Source organism: Nycticebus coucang, chromosome 2 (assembly GCF_027406575.1).
Source record: "Nycticebus coucang isolate mNycCou1 chromosome 2, mNycCou1.pri, whole genome shotgun sequence".
Classification (NCBI taxonomy): Eukaryota; Metazoa; Chordata; class Mammalia; order Primates; family Lorisidae; genus Nycticebus; species Nycticebus coucang.
The window spans coordinates 12,065,853-12,084,565 of record NC_069781.1 but is presented as its reverse complement, the minus strand read 5'-3'; the positions used below and the strand labels follow the sequence as shown (position 1 = coordinate 12,084,565).

Below are 18,713 nucleotides of genomic sequence, written 5' to 3'. Positions count from 1 at the left end.
GCCATACAGTTCATGTGCAATTGCAATTACATAGAAATTTTAAGAAATCCATTCCTGAAGTCTACTCTAAAGAACTGTAATATTAATAGATCAAAGATGACATAACAGGGCCTCTGTTGATGTTATGTAGATGTCAGATTTATTATAACCTCAATCATCCATAAAATATCTTGAAACACCAAAAAATAAAATAAAATAGCCCTATAAGTTGGACCCGGCGGATCACACCTGTAATCCCAGCACTCTGGGAGGCCGAAGAGGTGGGTTGCTGGAGCTCAGGAGTTTGAGACTAGCCCCTATGAGAGCAAGACCCCATCTCTTTAAAAAAAAAAAAAAAAAAAAGGCTTGGCACCTGTAGCTCAAGCCGCTAGGGCGCCAGCCACATATACCAGACCTGGAGAGTTTGAATCCAGCCCAGGCCTGCCAAACAACAATGACAATTACAACCAAAAAATAACTGGGCATTGTGGCAGGCACCAGTAGTCCCAGCTACTTGGGAGGCTGAGGCAAGAGATTTGCTTAGGCCCAAGAGTTTGAGGTTGCTGTGAGCTGTGACGCCATAGCACTCTACCCAGGGCGACAGCTTGAGCCGGGTGTTGTGGCAATGCCTGTAGTAGTCCCAGCTACTCTGGAAGCTGAGGCAAGAGGATAGCTTGAGCCCAGTAGTTTTGAGTTTTGAGGTTGCTGTGAGCTATGATACCAAAACACTCTACCCAAGGTGACAAATCAGACTCTGGTTTCAAAAGAAAAAAAAAAGCTGGGCAGCGCCTGTGGCTCAAGGAGTAGGGCGCCAGTCCCATATGCCGAAGGTGGCGGGTTCAAACTTAGCCCTGGCCAAAAACCAAAAAAAAATAGCCCTGTGAGGGCGGCACCTGTGGCTCAGTGAGCAGGGCGCCGGTCTCATATGCCAGAGGTGGCAGGTTCAAACCTAGCCCCGGCCAAAAACCAAAAAAAAAAAAAAAAAAAAATAGCCCTGTGAATAGCCAAAATAGAACTTCGCTCATAGAGCAGCCCAGAATCAGAGCCAATTTACACACATTTCTGCTCCTTTATCCAGTCATATTTAATTTGAAGAAACTGCACAGATAAGACCTATAAGCATTTATAAATACTTTACTGTTCACCATGTATTGTAGGTCTTATAGCCTCAATTACATTGTATATATGCACCAGGCTATAAGTGATCTGTTCAGCTTTTATTTCCCAATCAAAAAATTCTGCATATAAAGTTTCGACTACGCTAAACAGTGACAAGAGATGAAAGATTACACAGGCCCCACCTGTTACTGCTTTAAAATTTTTACAAACAAAAACCCAAGAGTTGAAAACTGAACTATACCTTCTTCATTTAATTCTATCAATGATTTGCTATGAAGTCACACACCAACAATTTTATTTTTCTGAACTTTTGCTTATTCCTCTCACTAAAGAAATAAATTTTCAACAATACATGATATGAATACAATAGAAAGGAAATGAATGAGAAAAGTGCCTAAAAACCAAAATATATCCTCCTAATCATAATTACTTTGAGCAGTCCAGGATTATTTTACATCCTCTGTGCCTTCATTCCATCCCAGCTATTCCCCAGCATAACATTGTTGCATTCTACTCATTACACAAGTGTAATCTCAACAAACTCCATAAATAATATGGCCATGGCTTTTATTCATTGGAACAGTAAACTGGGAACCATTAGCCTCATAGAGACTGAGGCAACCTCGCTTACCAGCAGCTGTTTATTTTTGTTGTTATTGTCATTGTTTTAATTTTGCAGCATAAGTGGAAACTCATATGGATGATAGACAATACAAAACCGAAAAATCTGCTGATGAAATTTTACCTGTCCATGTATGTCTCCACACACTGTTACTGGTGTTGATACTGGCTGAACATTTGATTCTTCCAAAAGGAGGTCACAAACATAGTCACATAGCCGCTGTAAAAGAAAAGAAAATACAAACATTTACTACAATATTAAAACTGGGGATAGGCTCAGTGCCCATAGCTCAGTGGTTAGGGCACCGGCTACAAACACCGGGGCTGGTGGGTTCAAACACAGCCCAGGCCTGCTAACACAACAACGACAACTACAACAACTACAACAAAAATAGCCAGGTGTTGTGGCAGGCACCTGTAGTCCCAGCTACTTGGGAGGCTGAGGCAAGAGAATGGGTTAAGTCCAAGAGTCTGAAGTTGCTGTGAGCTGTGTCGTCACAACACTCTACTGAGGGTGACATAGTGAGATTCTGTCTCAAAAAAAAAAATAAAAAACATAAACTGAGGATCAAACACAAAAAAATACATAGACATACTTAGAAAACTAAGTGTATCCTCATTAGTATAGTGGTGAGTTAAAAAAGAATGAAAACTAAGTGTGTATTATATATACATATTATGTAATGTATGATTAGATACATTATGTATATATAATATATATATTATATGTATATATATGCACCCTCCCCAAAACAAAGTCTGGCTGTGTCACCCAGGCTAGAGTGCTGTGTTGTAAGCCTTGCTCACAGCAACCTCAAACTCCTGGGCTCAAGCGATCCTCTTGCCTCAGCCTCCCAAGTATCTGGCACTTTAGGTGCTCACTATAACAGCTGGCTAATTTTTCTATTTTTAGTAGAAATGGGGTCTCACTCTTGGTCAGGCTAGTCCTGAACTTTTGGTCTCAAACAATCCTCCTACCTCAGACTCCCATACTGCTAGAATTATAGGTCTGAGCCACCATTCCAAGCCTAATTTGACAGGAAAGAAAACTAGTCCAGGGGATTGCCTGAGCTCACAAATTCAAGACCAGCCTGAGCAATAACGATACCCCGTCTCTAAAAAATAGCCAGACATTATGGTAGGCACCTGTATTCCCATCTACTTGGGAGGCTGAGGCAAGAGAATCACTTGAGCCCAGGGAGTTTTGAGGTTGCTGTGAACTATGATGCCACAGCAATCTACCCAGGGTGACAAAGTGAGACTCTGTCTCAAAAAATAAATAAATAAATAAATAAAATAATACCAAGAAAAAAAAAACCCACCTATGCCTAATCCTTTGCTTGAATCACATGTAAAACTGAGAACCATGAAGATTAAGGTCACAAAGCTCCCAGATTTTTGCATTACCTATAAATACGTATGTATAAGGGTTTTATGCACAGAAGTTTGGGTAAACGTAAGTTTTCATCTCATGTGGGTAAATACCAAAGAACAAGACTGGTAGATCATACAGGTAAGCATACATTTGGTTTTGTAAGAAACTGTCCAACTAGGGCGGTGCCTGTGGCTCAGTGTGTAGGGCACCGGACCCATATACCAAGGGTGGTGGGTTCGAACCCAGCCCCAGTCAAACTGCAACAAAAAAATAGCCAGGCATGCCGGGCGCAGTGGCTCACGCCTGTAATCCCAGCACTGTGGGAGGCTGAGGCGGGAGGATTGCTTGAGCTCAGGAGTTCGAGGCTTGTCTGAGCGAGAGTGAGACCCCAACTCGTGAAAAAAATGGAAAAACCCAGCCAGGCGCAGCGGCGAGTGCCTGTAATCCCAGCGGCCCCAGAGGCTAAGGCAGCAGGGTGCCCACAGCCGGAGTCCGAGGTTGCAGTGAGCTCCGACGCCACTGCCCTCTGCTCAGGGCATAGGGTAGAACTCTGCCTTGACAAAAAAAAAAAAAAAAAAAAAATAGCCAGGCATTGTGGCGGGCACCTGCAGTCCCAGCTACTCAGGAGGCTGAGGCAAGAGAATCACCTAAGCCCAAGAGCTGGAGGTTGTTGTGAGCTGTGATTGTGATGCCACGGCACTCTACCGAGGGTGACAAAGTGAGAATCTGTCTCTAAAAAAAAAAGAAAGAAAGAAACTGTCAAACTGTCTTCCACAGAGGATGGAGCATGTTGCATTTCCACTAGCATTAATGCGAGTTCTTGCTGCTCCACAATTTCATCAGCATTTGGTGTTGTTAGTATTACAGATTTTGGCCACACCATTAGGCATGTGCAGTGGTATCTCATTGTTGTTTTACTTTGCATTTCCATAATGACATATGATGTCAAGCATCTTTTCTTTCTTTTTTTTTTGCAGTTTTTGGCCAGGGCTAGTTTTGAACCCGCCACCTCCGGCATATGGGGCCAACGCCCTACTCCTTTGAGCCACAGGCACCGCCCGTCAAGCATCTTTTCATATGCTTGTCATCTGTATATCTGTTTATTGTTTTTCTTGAGACAATGTCTCACTCTCTTACCCAAGCTGGCATGTGCAGTGGCACCATCATAGCTCGCTGAAGTCTCAAAACTCCTAGGCTCAAGCAATCCTCCTGCTTCAGCTTCCCAAGTGGCTAGAATTAGAGGGGTCCACCATCAAGGCTGCTAAATTCTTTGGTTCTTTTTTTCTTTACTTTTTGTAGAGGTAGGTTCTAAGTATGTTGTCCAAACAAAACTTGAACTTCTGGCTTCAAGGGACCTTCCCAACTAGGCCTCCCAAAATGCAGGGGTTATAGGTAGGAGCCACCATACCTGGACTGTATATCTTCTTTGGTGAGGTATCTTTTGCCTTTTTTTTTTTTTTTTTTTGTAGAGACAGAGTCTTACTTTACTGCCCTCAGTAGAGTGCCGTGGCGTCACACAGCTCACAGCAACCTCCAGCTCTTGGGCTTACACGATTCTCTTGCCTCAGCCTGCCGAGCAGCTGGGACTACAGGCACCCGCCACAACGCCCGGCTATTTTTTTGTTGCAGTTTGGCCGGGGCCAGGTTTGAACCTGCCACCCTTGGTATATGGGGCCTGTGCCCTACTCACTGAGCCACAGGCACCGCCCCGCCTTTTTTTTTTTTTTTTATTGAGATAGAGTCTCACTATGTTGCCCTTGGTAGAGTGCCGTGCCATCCCAGCTCACAGCAACCTCAAACTCTGGGGCTTAAACAATTCTCTTTCTCAGCCTCCCAAGTAGCTGGGACTACAGGTGCCCCCCACATGCCTGGCTATTTTTTGGTTGTAGTTGTCATTGTTTAACAGGCCCAGGCTGGATTTGAACCCGCCAGCTGGTTATATGCTATATATGGCTGTATATGGCTAGCGCCTTAGCCACATGAGCTACAAGCACCACCCTGTTCATTTTCTTGTCGAGTTTCATTGTTGAGCTTTAGGTGTTCTCTATGCATTTTGAATAACAATCTTTTTTTTTCTTTTTAGAGACAGAGTCTCACTTTATTGTCCTTGGTAGAGTGCCGCAGCATCACAGCTCACAGCAACCTCCAACTCCTGGGCTTAGGCTCCCAAGTAGCTGGGACTATAGGCACCCGCCACAACACCTGGCTATTTTTTGTTGCAGTTTGGCTGGGGCCAGGTTTGAACCCACCACCATCAGGATACGAGGCTGGCACCATACCCACTGAGCCACAGGCACCGCCCTGAATAACAATCATTTATCACAGCAGCGCCTGTGGCTCAATTAGTAGGGCAACGACCCCATATACTGGGGCAAGTTCGAACCCAGCCCCAGCCAAACCGCAACAAAAAAATAGGCGGGTGTTGTGGCGGGCACCTGTAGTCCCAGCTACATGGGAGGCTGAGGCAAGAGAATTGACTAAGCCCAAGAGCTGGAGGTTGCTGTGAGCTGTGATGCCACAGCACTCTATCAAAGGCAACAAAGTGAGACTCTCTTAAGAAAAAAAAATCATTTATCAGATATGTCTTTTGCAATAATTTCTTCTAGTCTATAGATTGAATTCTCATTCTCTTGTCAAGGTCTTTTGCTGAACAAAATTTTTTTTTTTTTTTTTTGTAGAGACAGAGTCTCACTGTACCACCCTGGGGTAGAGTGCCGTGGTGTCACACGGCTCACAGCAACCTCTAACTCTTGGGCTTACGCGATTCTCTTGCCTCAGCCTCCCGAGGAACTGGGACTACAGGCACGCGCCACAATGCCCGGCTATTTTTTTTTTTTTATTGCAGTTTGGCTGGGGCTGGGTCCGAACCCGCCACCCTCGGCATATGGGGCTGGCGCCCTACTCACTGAGCCACAGGTGCCGCCCATGCTGAACAAAATTTTTAATTTTTTTTTTTTTTTGAGACAGAGTCTCACTTTGTCACCCTGTGTAGAGCACCATGGCGTCATAGCTCACAGCAATCTCAAACTCTTGGGCTCAAGCGATTCTCTTGCCTCAGCCTCCCAAGTGGCTGGGACCACAGGTGTCTGCCACAACGTCCGACTATTTTTAGAGATGAGGTGTCGCTCAGGCTCAAGGCTGGTCTTGAACCTGTGAACTCAGGTAATCCACCCACTTCAGCCTCCCAAGTGCTGGTATTACAGGCGTGAGTCACTGTGCCGGGTCCCCAAAATTTTAATTTTAATGAAATCCAGCTCATCAATTATTTCTTATATGAACAGACTTTAATTTGTTTTGGTTTAGAGAGTAGGGGACTAAGAAGATAGCTTTTTAATATTTTTTTTAATTTTTTTTTTTTTTTTTTTTTGAGAAAGAGTCTCAAGCTGTCACCCTGGGCAGAGGGCCATAGCAACATCATAGCTCACAGCAACCTCCAACTCTTGTGCTCAAGCAAGCCTCTTGCCTTGTTTTTTTTTTTGTATTTTTAGTAGAGACGGGATCTCGCTCTGACTCAGGCTAGTCTCGAACCCATGGGTTTAAGCAATCCATGCATCTCAGCCTCACAGAGTGCTAGGATCACAGGCGTGAGCCACCATGCCCACCCAAGCTTTATTATTTTTTTGAGACACAGAATTACTCTGTTGCTCCTGGTAGAGTGCAGTGACATCAGCATAGCTCACAACAACCTCAAACTCCCCAGCTCAAGTGATCCTCCTGCCTCAGCTTCCCAAGCAGCTAGGACTACAAACAGCAGCTACAATGCCCCAGTAATTTTTCTATTTTTAGTGAAGAGGGGGTCTTGCTCTTGCTCTTATTCAGGTTGAACTCAAGCAATCTTCCCACCTCAGCTTCCCAGAGTAGGAATTACAGGCATAAGCCTAGGATTACAGGCATAAGCCACGGCACTCATGATAATATAACTCACATATTATAATATTCATCCCTATAAAATATAAAATTCAATGGTTTTTATTATATTCATAGCGTTGGCAACCATCAATCACCATAATCAATTTTAGAACATTTTCATCACTACACAAAGAATCTCTAAATATCCCTACTTCTCCATACCTGCAACCTTCAATTCAAGGCAATCAAACACTTAACCACATCTTTTTCTTTCTTTTTTTTTTTTTTGCAGTTTTTGGCCAGGGCTGGGTTTGAACCCACCACCTCTGGCATATGGGGTCGGTGCCCTACCCCTTTGAGCCACAGGCACCACCCAACCATATCTTTAAAAAGAAAAAAAGGGGCGGCGCCTGTGGCTCAGTCGGTAAGGCACTGGCCCCATATACCGAGGGTGGCGGGTTCAAACCCAGCCCCGGCCAAACTGCAACCAAAAAAAAATAGCCTGGCATTGTGGCTGGCGCCTGTAGTCCCAGCTACTTGGGAGGCTGAGGCAAGAGAATTGCTTAAACCCAGGAGTTGGAGGTTGCTGTGAGCTGTGTGAGGCCACGGCACTTTACAGAGGGCCATAAAGTGAGATTCTGTCTCTACAAAAAAAATAAATTAATTAATTAATAAAATAAAAAGAAAAAAAGGCCAGGCATAATGGCTCATGCCTGTAATCTCCCAGTGCTTTGGGAGGCCGAAGTGGGAGGATCCCTTGAGGCCAAGAGTTCAAGGCCAGACTTGGCAACATAGTGAGATCTTCTCCCTACAAAAAATTTTAAAATTGCCTGAGTATCGTGGCATACACCTGTGGTCCTAGCTACTCAGGAGGTGGGAGGACTACCACAGCTCAGAAGTTTGGAGGGTACAGTGAGCTATGATTATGTCACTACATTCCAGACTAGGCAAGTGAGCAAGGCCCTGTCTCTAAAAAAAATGAAAATAAAAAGCTCGGCACCAGTAGCACAGTGGTTACGGGCACCAAGTCATACATTGAGGCTGGTGGGTTCGAACTCAGCCTGAGCCAGCCAAACAACAATGACAACTGCAACAAAGAATAGCTGGGCATTGTGGCAAGTGCCTATAGTCCCAGCTACTTGGGAGGCTGAGGCAAGAGAATCACTTAAGCCCGAGTTTGAGGTTGCTGTGAACTATGACGCCACTGCACTCTACTTGGGGTAAGAAAGTGAACAGGCCAGACATGGTGGCTCCCCCCCTTTAATCCCAGCACTCTTTGAGGCCCAGGAAGGTGGATCACACCTGAGCTCATATGAGTTCTAGACCAGTCTGAACTAGATAGAGACCCTGTCTCTAAAAATAGCCCGGCAACTTGGCTTAAGTCAGAAAGGCTGAGGCAATTGAGCTTAAGAGTTTGAGATTGCTATGAGCTATGACACCAGGGGATTCTACCCAGGGTGACATAGTGAGACTCAGTCTCGAAAAAATAAAAATAGAAAAACCTAGACTAGTATTGTGGCAGGTGCCTATATCCCAGCTACTAAGGAGCCTGAAGCAAAAGGATCACTTGAGCCCAGGTGTTTGAGGTTGCTGTAAGCTATGACATCACTGCACTCTACCCAGGATGACAGAGTGAGACTCTGTCTCAAAAAAAAAAAAAAAAGAATAATTAAGAACAGGCCTAACTTTCATCAGTGAGAGTCAGAGCCCACACCATGAATAAAACTGCAATATTTTCTCTCAACATATCCTCTGCACAAGCCTCCAAGCTCATCTTCCATTTGTTCCATAATACATCTCTGGGAAAGAAAAGTTCTCTATTTCCTACAGTGTTTATCTCTCAAATTGCCCACTCCTATGGAATTATATGCCACATGTAAAGTTGGGGGCTTCCTTGTCTATACTTCCATAAAAATCAATTATTAAGGGTGGCACCCATAGCTCAGTGGGTAGGGTGCCGGCCACATGCACAAAGGCTAGCGGGTTCAAACCCAGCCTGGGCCAGCTAAAACAATGATGACAACTGCAGCAAAAAGCTTGAGACTCTGTCTCAAGAAAAAAAAAAAGGAAGGGCTCAGTGCCTGTAGCTCAGGCAGCTAGGGCACTAGCCACATACACCAGATCTGGCAGGTTCGAATCTAGCACGGGCCAAAAAACAGCCGGGCATTGTGGCGGGCGCCTGTAGTCCCAGCTACTCGGGAGGCTGAGGCAAGAGAATCGCTTAAGCCCAGGAGTTGGAGGTTGCTGTGAGCTGTGTGAGGCCACAGCACACTCTACCGAGGGCCATAAAGTGAGACTCTGTCTCTACAAAAAAAAAAAAAAAAAAGAAAGAAAGCCTGTCCTCATCCTGCCCTCCTTTCTCAACTGCTTTTACCAAAATTGCACTTCAATATCACATCATCAACTTGTACTGAGAGATACTGAACAGCTTCTTTCTGTAAGCTCCTAGAAAGCTTAGATCTGGCAGGGCACCATGGCTCACATCTGTAATCCTAGCACTCTGGGAAGCTGAGGTGGGTGGATTGCTTGAGATCATGAATTTGAAACTAGTCTGAGCAAAAAGTGAGATCTCATCTCTACTAAAAACAGAAAAAACTGAGGCAAGAGGATCACATGAGCCAAGAGTTGGAGGTTGCTGTGAGCTATGATGATGCATTGGCACTCTACCCAGGCGACAGCTTGAGACTCTGTCTCAAAAAAATAAAGCGGGTAAAAAGGCTTAGGATCTAACCTCTAAGCAAACTGGTCATCACAGCTTCTATTTTTATAAACTATTCTTACTTTAAGAACAGTAAAACAGCTGGGTCCATCTGGGTTTCCTATCTTTCTCTCATTTCTCTCATTTATTCAGATTGTAATTTATTTTCCTATACCAAACTGGCCAGGCACAGTGGTACACGTCTCTAATCTTGAAAGGCCAAGGCAGGCAGATCCCTTGAGATCAGGAGTTCAAGACTAGCCTGAGCAACATCAAGACCCTGTCTCTAGGCTTGGCGCCTGTAGCTCAGCAGCTAGGGAGCCAGCCACACACACAGGAGCTGGCGCATTCGAACCCAACCCGGGGCTGCCAAACAACGACAACTACAACCAAAAAAATAGCCGTGTGTTGTGGTGGGTGCCTGTACTCCCAGCTACTTGGGAGACTAAGAGAATCACTTAAGCCCAAGAGTTCAAGGTTGTTGTGAGCTGTGATGTTACAGCACTCTATCAAGGGTGACATAATGAGACTCTGTCTCAAAAAAAAAAAAAAAAAAAGACCCTGTCTCTACTAAAAATAGAAAAAGTAGGAAGAGGTTGTGGCACATGCCTGTAGTCCCAGCTACTTAAGAGGCTGAGGCAGGAGGATGGTTTGAAGTTTGGAGTTTCAGGTTGCTGTGAGCTAGGCTGAAACCACAGCACTCTAGCCCAGGGAGAGACAGTCCTGTCTATACTAAAAATAGAAAAATTAGCTGGGCATTGTGGTGGGCACCTATAGGATCAGCTACACAAGAGAATGGGGGAGGAGGATCATTCGAACCCAGGAATATGAGGTTCCTGTAAGCTATTATTCTAGAGCAAAAAAGCAAGACTCTGAAAAAAAAAAAATCTGAGATGACTCAGACAAAACATAAAAGTTCCTAAAAGATTGCATTTTGTTGTTGTTTTGAAACAGAATCTCACTTTGTCACTCTCCGTAGAGTGCCGTAGCATCATTGCTCACAGCAACCTCAAACTCTTGGGCTCAAGCGATTCTCTTGCCTCAGCCTCCCAAGTAACTAGGACTACAGAAGCCCACCACAACACCCAGCTACTTTTAGAGATGAGGTCTCGCTCTGGCTCAGAGTGTGTGAGCTCAGGCGATCCACCCACCTCGGCCTCCCAGAGTGCTGAGATTACAGGCGTGAGCCACCACACTCGGCCAGATGATCACATCAACTATCAATCCGTAAAAGTACCCTGTTTCCCCGAAAATAAGACATCCTCCGAAAATAAGACCCACTTACAGGAAAGATATGACGTCCCCTGAAAATAAGACCTAGCGCATCTTTGGGAGCACACCTTAAAGTAAGACACTGTCGGGTGGCTCCTGTGGCTCAGTGAGTAGGGCGCCGGCCCCATATGCCAAGGGTGGTGGGTTCAAACCCAGCCCCAGCCAAACTGCAACAAAAAAATAGCCGGGCATTGTGGCGGGCGCCTGTAGTCCCAGCTGCTCGGGAGGCTGAGGCAAGAGAATCACGTAAGCCCAAGAGTTAGAGGTTGCTGTGAGCCATGTGATGCCATGGCACTCTACCTGAGGGCAGTACAGTGAGACTCTGTCTCTACAAAAAAAAATAATAATAAGACACTGTCTTATTCTCGGGGAAACAGGGTAATTACTATGAATTATACTATTCCTTGTGTTACATTCCTGAGACAGACACTAGTCTTTTCCCAACTCCTTCTGTACTGTTTTCAGCTCCTAGTCAAAGGGAAAAACAAACAAACAAAAAAAAAAAAACAGAGAATGGATAGAGTTGGAGAACATTCTCTTTAAAAAAAAAAAAAAGGGGGCGGCGCATATGCCAGAGGTGGTGGGTTCAAACCCAGCCCCGGCCAAAAACCAAAAAAAAAAAAAAAAAGAAGAAGAAGAAAAACATTCTAATTCTACCCTTTTAGTTATTTTGAAGCATACTCTAACATATTGTGGGTTGTTTTGGTTTTTTGTCTTTTTTTTGAGACAGGGTCTCACTTTGTCACCCTCGGTAGAGAGCTATAGCATCACAGCAACCTCAAATTCTTGGGCTCAAGCAATTCTCTTGCCTCGGCCTTCCATGTAGCTGGGACTACAGGCGCCTACCACAACACCCAGCTATTTTTAGAGGCAGGGTCTAGCTCTGGCTCAGGCTGGTCTCGAACCTGTGAGCTCAGGCAATCCATCTGCCTCAGCCTCCCAGAGTGCTGGGATTACAGGCGTGAGCCACCGCCCCCAGCCCCCTAACATATTGTTGATTACAGTCCCTTTGTTGTGCTACCAAACTTTGTTCATTCTATTTAACTATATTTGTGCACCCATTAACCCCCCCCCCCAATTTATCCCTGCTACCATTCCTAGACATGTCACCTTTAAAAACTGTCCAAGTGCCAGGCACAGTGGCTCACACCCGTAATCCTAGCACTCTGGGAGGCTGATGTGGGTGGATTGCTCAGGAGTTTAAGAACCGCCTGAGCAAGAGTGAGACCCTTGTCTTTACTATAGAAAAACTAGCCGGGCGTTGTGGCAGGTGCCTGTTAGTCCCAGCTACTCAGGAGGCTAAGGCTAGAGAATTGCTCAAACCCAGGAGTCCGAGGTTGCTGTGAGTTATGACGCCATGGTACTCTACCCAGGGGGACAAAGACTGTGACTCAAAAAATAATAATAAATAAATAAACGAACCCTGAGTAAGAGGAAGACCCTACCTATACCAAAAATAGAAAAAATAAGCTAGGCAAGGTGTCTAGCACCCATAGTCCCAGCTACTTGTCTCAGGTACTTGGGAGGCTGAGGCAGGAGGATCTCTTGAGCCCAGGAGTTTGAGCTTAGAGTGAACTGTAAGGACACCACTGCATTTCTACCTGAGGTCACAGAGCAAGAGCCTATCTCCAAAACAAACAAACAAAAAAAAGAACTAAGAGGTTAGTAATCTCCATAACCCCCTATCCAACCACCTCACCCTCCCCTTGCAAATGCAAATTCTGAAGTATTCAGTAAACCCGCCTTTTATCCTTCCTTCTTCCACTTAGCCAAGTATGGAGTCTGTAACTTTTTTTTTTTCTTGCAGTTTTTGGGCGGGGCTGGGTTTGAACCCGCCACCTCTGGCACATGGGGCTGGTGCCCTAACTCCTTTGAGCCACAGGCGCCACCCGAATCTGTAACTCATATAATCAATCCTCTCTGAACTCTTTCCTATGCATAGGAATCACATGATCTCTCTATAAGAAAGTTACACTGTGATCCGATCACTTTCGTTAATTTCATTTATTCCTTCAAAACAGTTCAATTGTACTTATTCCTTCCAAACAGATCTGATCCAGTACTAGTGATTTGATCATAACCTCTTCGGCTACAGGGAAACTGAAATTGTATCTAGAAGACACGGGTTGGTGCCTGTGGCTCAGTAAGTACAGCACGGGCCCCATATACTGAGGTTGGCGGGCTAGAACCCAGCCCCAGCCATACTGCAACAAAAAATAGCCAGGCATTGTGGCAGGTCCCTGTAGTCCCAGCTACTTGGGAAGCTGAGGCAAGAGAATCCCCTAAGCCCAGCTGTGATGCCACGGCACTCTACCTAGGGTGATAAGGTGAGGCTCTGTCTCTATTTAAAAAAAAAGTAATAGAAGATTCTATGCATTTGTTATTTCATCTAGCAGCTCTAACTTCTAACCATTTTAAAACAGGTAAATTAGGCTTGACGCCCATGCTCAGTGGTTAGGGCGCTGGCCACATACACCAGAACTGGTGGGTTCAAACCCAGCCTAGGCCTGCTAAACAATGACAACAACAAAAAAAAGCCAGCCATTGGGTCGGGTGCCTATAGTACCAGCTACCTGGGAGGCTGAGGCAAGAGACTCGCTTAAGCCCAGGAGTTTGAAGTCTCTGTCTCAAAAACAAATAAAAAAAAAAAGGTAAATTTTGGTGCCCCATGATCGCACTAATGTACACAGCTATGATTTAATAATAAAAAAAAGAAAAAAATAGGTAAATTTGTCTTCTTTTCTATCAGAACAAATATTTTCCATCGTGAACATTAAGTGGCTCCAGTGATTTCTTTTCTTCCTCTGACAGAATCTTTTATTTTGGCTTTCAAGCCTCAGAAAAGATGCTACTGGCATACTTTCATGGCCTGCCTAATTTTAGGCTGCACTTCATGCCAAGAAAGAGAAACAAAATTAAATTTCTTTAAATACACCAGAAATGGGCAACACAAGCAAATTAATCTGATAAAAACAATTTCAAGACAGAAGAAAAGCCTCTTCTTACAGAAAAAATTCAGAATTCTTATTTCTGTAATTGCCAAAAAGATTTTTTTTTTTAAGTTTATTAAGAACACAGAAAGCCAGGAAGGTGACTCACACCTACAATCCTAACACACGGGGAGACCAAGGCAGGAGGAGGATAACTTGAGGTCATGAGTTTGAAATCAGCCTGGGCAACAAAGCATAACCTCCTTCCCCCCCCCCAAAAAAAAAGAATATTAGCCACATCAAGCGGTATACCCCTGCAGTCTCAGCTAAAGGCTGAAGCAGGAAGATTGCTGGAGCCGAGTTTGAGGCTACAGTGAGCTACAATAATGCCACTGCACTCCAGGCTGGGAAACAAAGCTTGTCTAAAAAAAAAAGAAAAAAAGGAGAGAGAAACAAACACAAAGTACAGTCCATTTGTGTTTCAAGAAGGAATAAAATCATTTAAAGCTACATTTCTTTAAGGTAGGAAGGAAATCTAATGTTTATCAAACTAAGAATGTAAAGCAATCCAACTATCTTTCAAATCACTTCACATTCCAATTTCCAGTTACTATCAAGATACATTTTCATAAAGAGTAACATTTTCTTAATTGAAACACAAAGCTTAAAACAGCTTTACACATGATAAATAAAAAGAAAACAAAATTCCACGCCAAATCAATGACACAGAATATTCCACCTCACCTATGGGATTAACAATGCTACTAAGGAGATCTGTTTAGTTTTCCATGACTTGGGTCCCACTGTTAGTTGTACTCTTCCTTAAAAAGCACATAGCAGAAAGAAGCCACAAAACTAAGGTCTGAAGGACTCAGATGATGAATGCTGCATTACTACTAATAAATGCTTTCTACTTAAAAAAAATCATCGTATTGAAATGGGAAAGTGCACAAGAATGACTCCCCTATCCCATGGCACATAAAATTAACAAGTAAGTACAATTTAGTTACATTCTCGACATCCTTAAACATTTTGGATAAGTGCTGAAGCACCAAAGAAGATAAACCAAAAAACGAAAACCAAAGGCAAAAAACCCAGTATTATCTCCTTAAAAGAAAGATAACTGACGATAAATTGTTTTAAACCCACAACTTAAAAAGAACTCAAACTATCAAATTTACCCATTTTACCACATAACAAATCAAAGTTAACTGAACAAATAGACACTAACGCTAGTTGATAAATATACTGCTAGAACCCTAAACACTGGTTTCAGCAGACACAGAGAAACACTTTTCAAAATCAGTAAAGCAGAGACTTACATTCCCTTACCCACATATAAATTTACTCTCTATTGGACTCGGTAGTAACTAGGCGCAGGCCACCTCCTTTAAAAACTAAGAAAATGTAGCCGGGCGTTGTGGCGGGCGCCTGTAGTCCCAGCTACTTGGGAGGCTGAGGCAAGAGAATCGCCTAAGCCCAGGAGTTGGAGGTTGCTGTGAGCTGTGTGAGGCCACGGCACTCTACCGAGGGCCATAAAGTGAGACTCTGTCTCTACAAAAAAAAAAAAAAACTAAGAAAATGGCTCGGCGTCTGTGGCTCAACCGGTTAAGGCGCTAGCCACATACACCTGAGCTGGAGGGTTCGAATCCAGCCTGGGCCCGCCAAACAACAATGACGACTGCAACCAAAAAATAGCCAGGTGTTGTGGCGGGCGCCTGTAGTCCCAGCTACTTGGGAGACGGAGGCAGGAGAATCGCTTGAGCCCGGGAGTTGGAGGTTGCTGGGAGCTGTGATGCCACGGTACTCTACCCAGGGAGACAGCTCGAGGCTCTGTCTCAAAAATAAATAAATAAATAATAAAATAAAATACTTTAAAATATATATAAAACCGGGCGGCGCCTGTGGCTCAGTCGGTAAGGCGCCGGCCCCATATACCGAGGGTGGCGGGTTCAAACCCGGACCCGGCCAAAACTGCAACCAAAAAATAGCCGGGCATTATGGTCGGCGCCTGTAGTCCCAGCTACTTGGGAGACTGAGGCAAGAGAATCACTTAAGCCCAGGAGTTGGAGGTTGCTGTGAGCTGTGTGAGGCCACGGCACTCTACCGAGGGCCATAAAGTGAGACTCTGTCTCTACAAAAAATAAAAATATACATATATATATAAAACCTAAGAAAATGTAATCTTGAGTTAACAGGTTATGGCAGCACAACTTAAAAAACAGGAAATTATTTGTATTCACTGAGAACCTACTACTTTACCCACTTAAATAAGCTCAACAATACAGTCAGAAACAGGATTCACATCTGAATCAGAAAAAACTCAACACTCTTAAAAGGCAATTTGGAGGCGTGATAAAAAGAGACAACTTGACATTCTCTCACATTATCAAACCTATCTGGGCCACCTTCTTTCCATTTCTCAGGGACCTAACTAAACACGCTGGGGCCACTGTCAGGGAGCCGGAGGCATCTCTCGTCATATGCCGGCCACCCTGCACTGCTGTCACCTACGGTGGGAATGACCCCATCCTGAAAGCAATGCCCGCTGAGGCTCAGCTTGACACCGGGAGACCCGGGGGTGGGGTGAGGGAGGTGGAGAGGAGTCTTCTACGCAAAGCTGTTAGAGGTCCAAGTCTTGGGGCAGCCCGAAGCCGGGGGTGGCGGGGGGACAACCCTGGGACAGACGCCGTGACATCCCTGGGGATCCCAATGGAGAGAACCAGGACAGCATTCGGGATACTCAGGCACCCCGAGCTCTCCGTGTGACACCAACTCGGATCGGGTCGCCTGGCACCACGTTGGGCCCTCCACAGAGACCAGACGGGATACCCGACAGGGGACCCGCAGAGAGGAAGGGCGGGCCCGGCAGGCGCCCCACAGCCGGAAGGGGCGAGCCCCGCAAGCAGGGCTCCCGCCCCGCAGGGCTCACCTTAAGGTCGTTCTCCGGCAGGTACTTGCACAGCCGCGCTATCTCCACGTATTTGTCTAGGTCTAGCGGCGCCATTTTAAGAATAACAAGCCACAGCAGAAATTGCGGGGCGGCGGCGGCAGCGGCTGTAGTAGCGGCGGCGGCAGCGGCAGCGGCGGAGGCCGAAGCCGGAACTCTATCTACGTCACGTCCGGCCCGTGAGTGGCGTCTGCGCAGCGCAGTTAAAGCTTGACCCGATTCTGCCGGGGCTTCGGCGTGCCCCGCGCCCTCTCTGGCTGAACCTAAGCTAGAGGTCCCAAGAAGTCCTGCCAGCGAAACTTGCTAGGAGCCGTAGTTGTCTGCCGCAGGGAGTGCCGGGATTTGTAGTATTCAGTTGTGGACAGTTTCCCCCACTTTCCCTCCTCTTCCCTTAGTCCAGACGTTCACCTCTGGGGACCAGGCGAGGCTTTTCCGAGGCAAAACAGCGAAGTAGGTGACCCTAGCCATTCCCCGATTTCTTATTCCGATCCTTTTAAAAACTGTCTCATCAGAACTTCTTCATTTATAAAGTGGGTAAGCCTGGTAGGTTACAGTAATTTGTTTGTACCTTTCCAAGACCTAGTGAAAACCTTGTCTAAACTTGTGGCAGAGATGTGAGGCTCCCAGTCTTCCGTCATGGAAGGAAGGGAAATAAATATTCAAGCATTATTTATGCTAAATGCTATACAAATGTTGTTTTTCCGTTTAATCTTCATAACGATTGATGGGAAAGTATGGCTTGGTAGATGTTGAGTAACTTGCCCCAAATCTCACAGGGAACAAGTGGTGATGTCAATATGGAAAATAGGTCTGCTAGCTTAAGCATACTTCCAGTTTGAGTCCCAGGAGGGCAGAGAGGTTTTTTTGTTGTTGTTGTTGTTGTTTGTAGAGACAGAGTCTCACTTTATGGCCCTTGGTAGAGTGCCGTGGCCTCACACAGCTCACAGCAACCTCCAACTCCTGGGCTTAAGCGATTCTCTTGCCTCAGCCTCCCGAGTAGCTGGGACTACAGGCGCCCGCCACAACGCCTGGCTATTTTTTGGTTGCAGTTTGGCTGGAGCCGGGTTTGAACCCGCCACCCTCGGTATATGGGGCCGGCGCCTTACCGACTGAGCCATAGGCGTCGCCCAAGGGCAGAGAGTTTTTATTGCATCCCCAGCGCCAAGAATAGTACCTGGCATTTTGTATACCTTCAATATTCGTTTACTCAACTATTATTGAGCACCAACTATGTGCCAGGTACAGTTGTAGGCCCTTGGGATACTTGGGGAACCAAACAGACAAACGTCTCTATGCTCAATCTGTAATTTACATTATATAGAGGGAGGCAGAACCTAAATAATATAGTAAATGACTTTATAGCGTATTAGAAAGTGATAACAAGGGCGGCGCCTGTGGTTCAAAGGAGTAGGACGCCGTCCCCATATGCCAGAACCCTAAAATTCCTGGGTTCAAGCCCAGCCCTGGCCAAAAAAAAAAAAAAAAAGTGATAACGAACGCAGTGGGTCACGCCTGTAACCGCGACACTTTGGAAGACCAAGGTGGGTGGATCGCCTGAGCTCACGAGTTCGAGACCAACCTAAGCTAGAGCCATCTAGCTAGGGCTAGAGCCCCCATCTCTTTAAATAAAAATAAAAATAGGCTCGGCGCCTGTGGCTAAAGCGGCTAAGGCGCCAGCCACATACACCTGAGCTGGCGCGTTCGAATCCAGCCCGACCCGCCAAACAGCAATGATGGCTGCAACCAAAAAATAGCCGGGCATTGTGGCGGGTACCTGTAGTCCCAGCTACTTAGGAGGTGGAGACAGAAGACTCGCTTGAGCCCAGGAGCTGGAGGTTGCTGTGAGCTGTGATGTCATAGCACTCTACCCAGGGCAACAGTTTGAGGCTCTGTCTCAAAAAAAAAAATAGCCTGGCGTTG

The 18,713-nt window shown here is 45.5% G+C and overlaps 1 protein-coding gene across 4 annotated transcripts in view; it reads right to left on the bottom strand.

Moving 5' to 3' along the window:
• The window catches only part of PPP6C (protein phosphatase 6 catalytic subunit), a 42,768-nt gene extending 25,689 nt beyond the window's left edge, over positions 1 to 17,079 (bottom strand). The window contains exons 1-3 of one of the 4 annotated variants that reach the window (XM_053562626.1): positions 16,620 to 16,684; positions 4,232 to 4,324; positions 1,844 to 1,939 (exon numbers count right to left, since the gene is read on the bottom strand). In XM_053562626.1, the coding sequence (XP_053418601.1) occupies positions 1,844 to 1,939; positions 4,232 to 4,261 (126 nt within the window). In that variant the 5' untranslated portion in view covers positions 4,262 to 4,324; positions 16,620 to 16,684. Of the gene's footprint in view, positions 1 to 1,843; positions 1,940 to 4,231; positions 4,325 to 16,228; positions 16,685 to 16,775 lie in introns of those variants that run through there. The other 3 variants (XM_053562617.1, XM_053562606.1, XM_053562635.1) reach the window with 3 other exon arrangements.
• Positions 17,080 to 18,713: the final 1,634 nt, after the last annotated feature.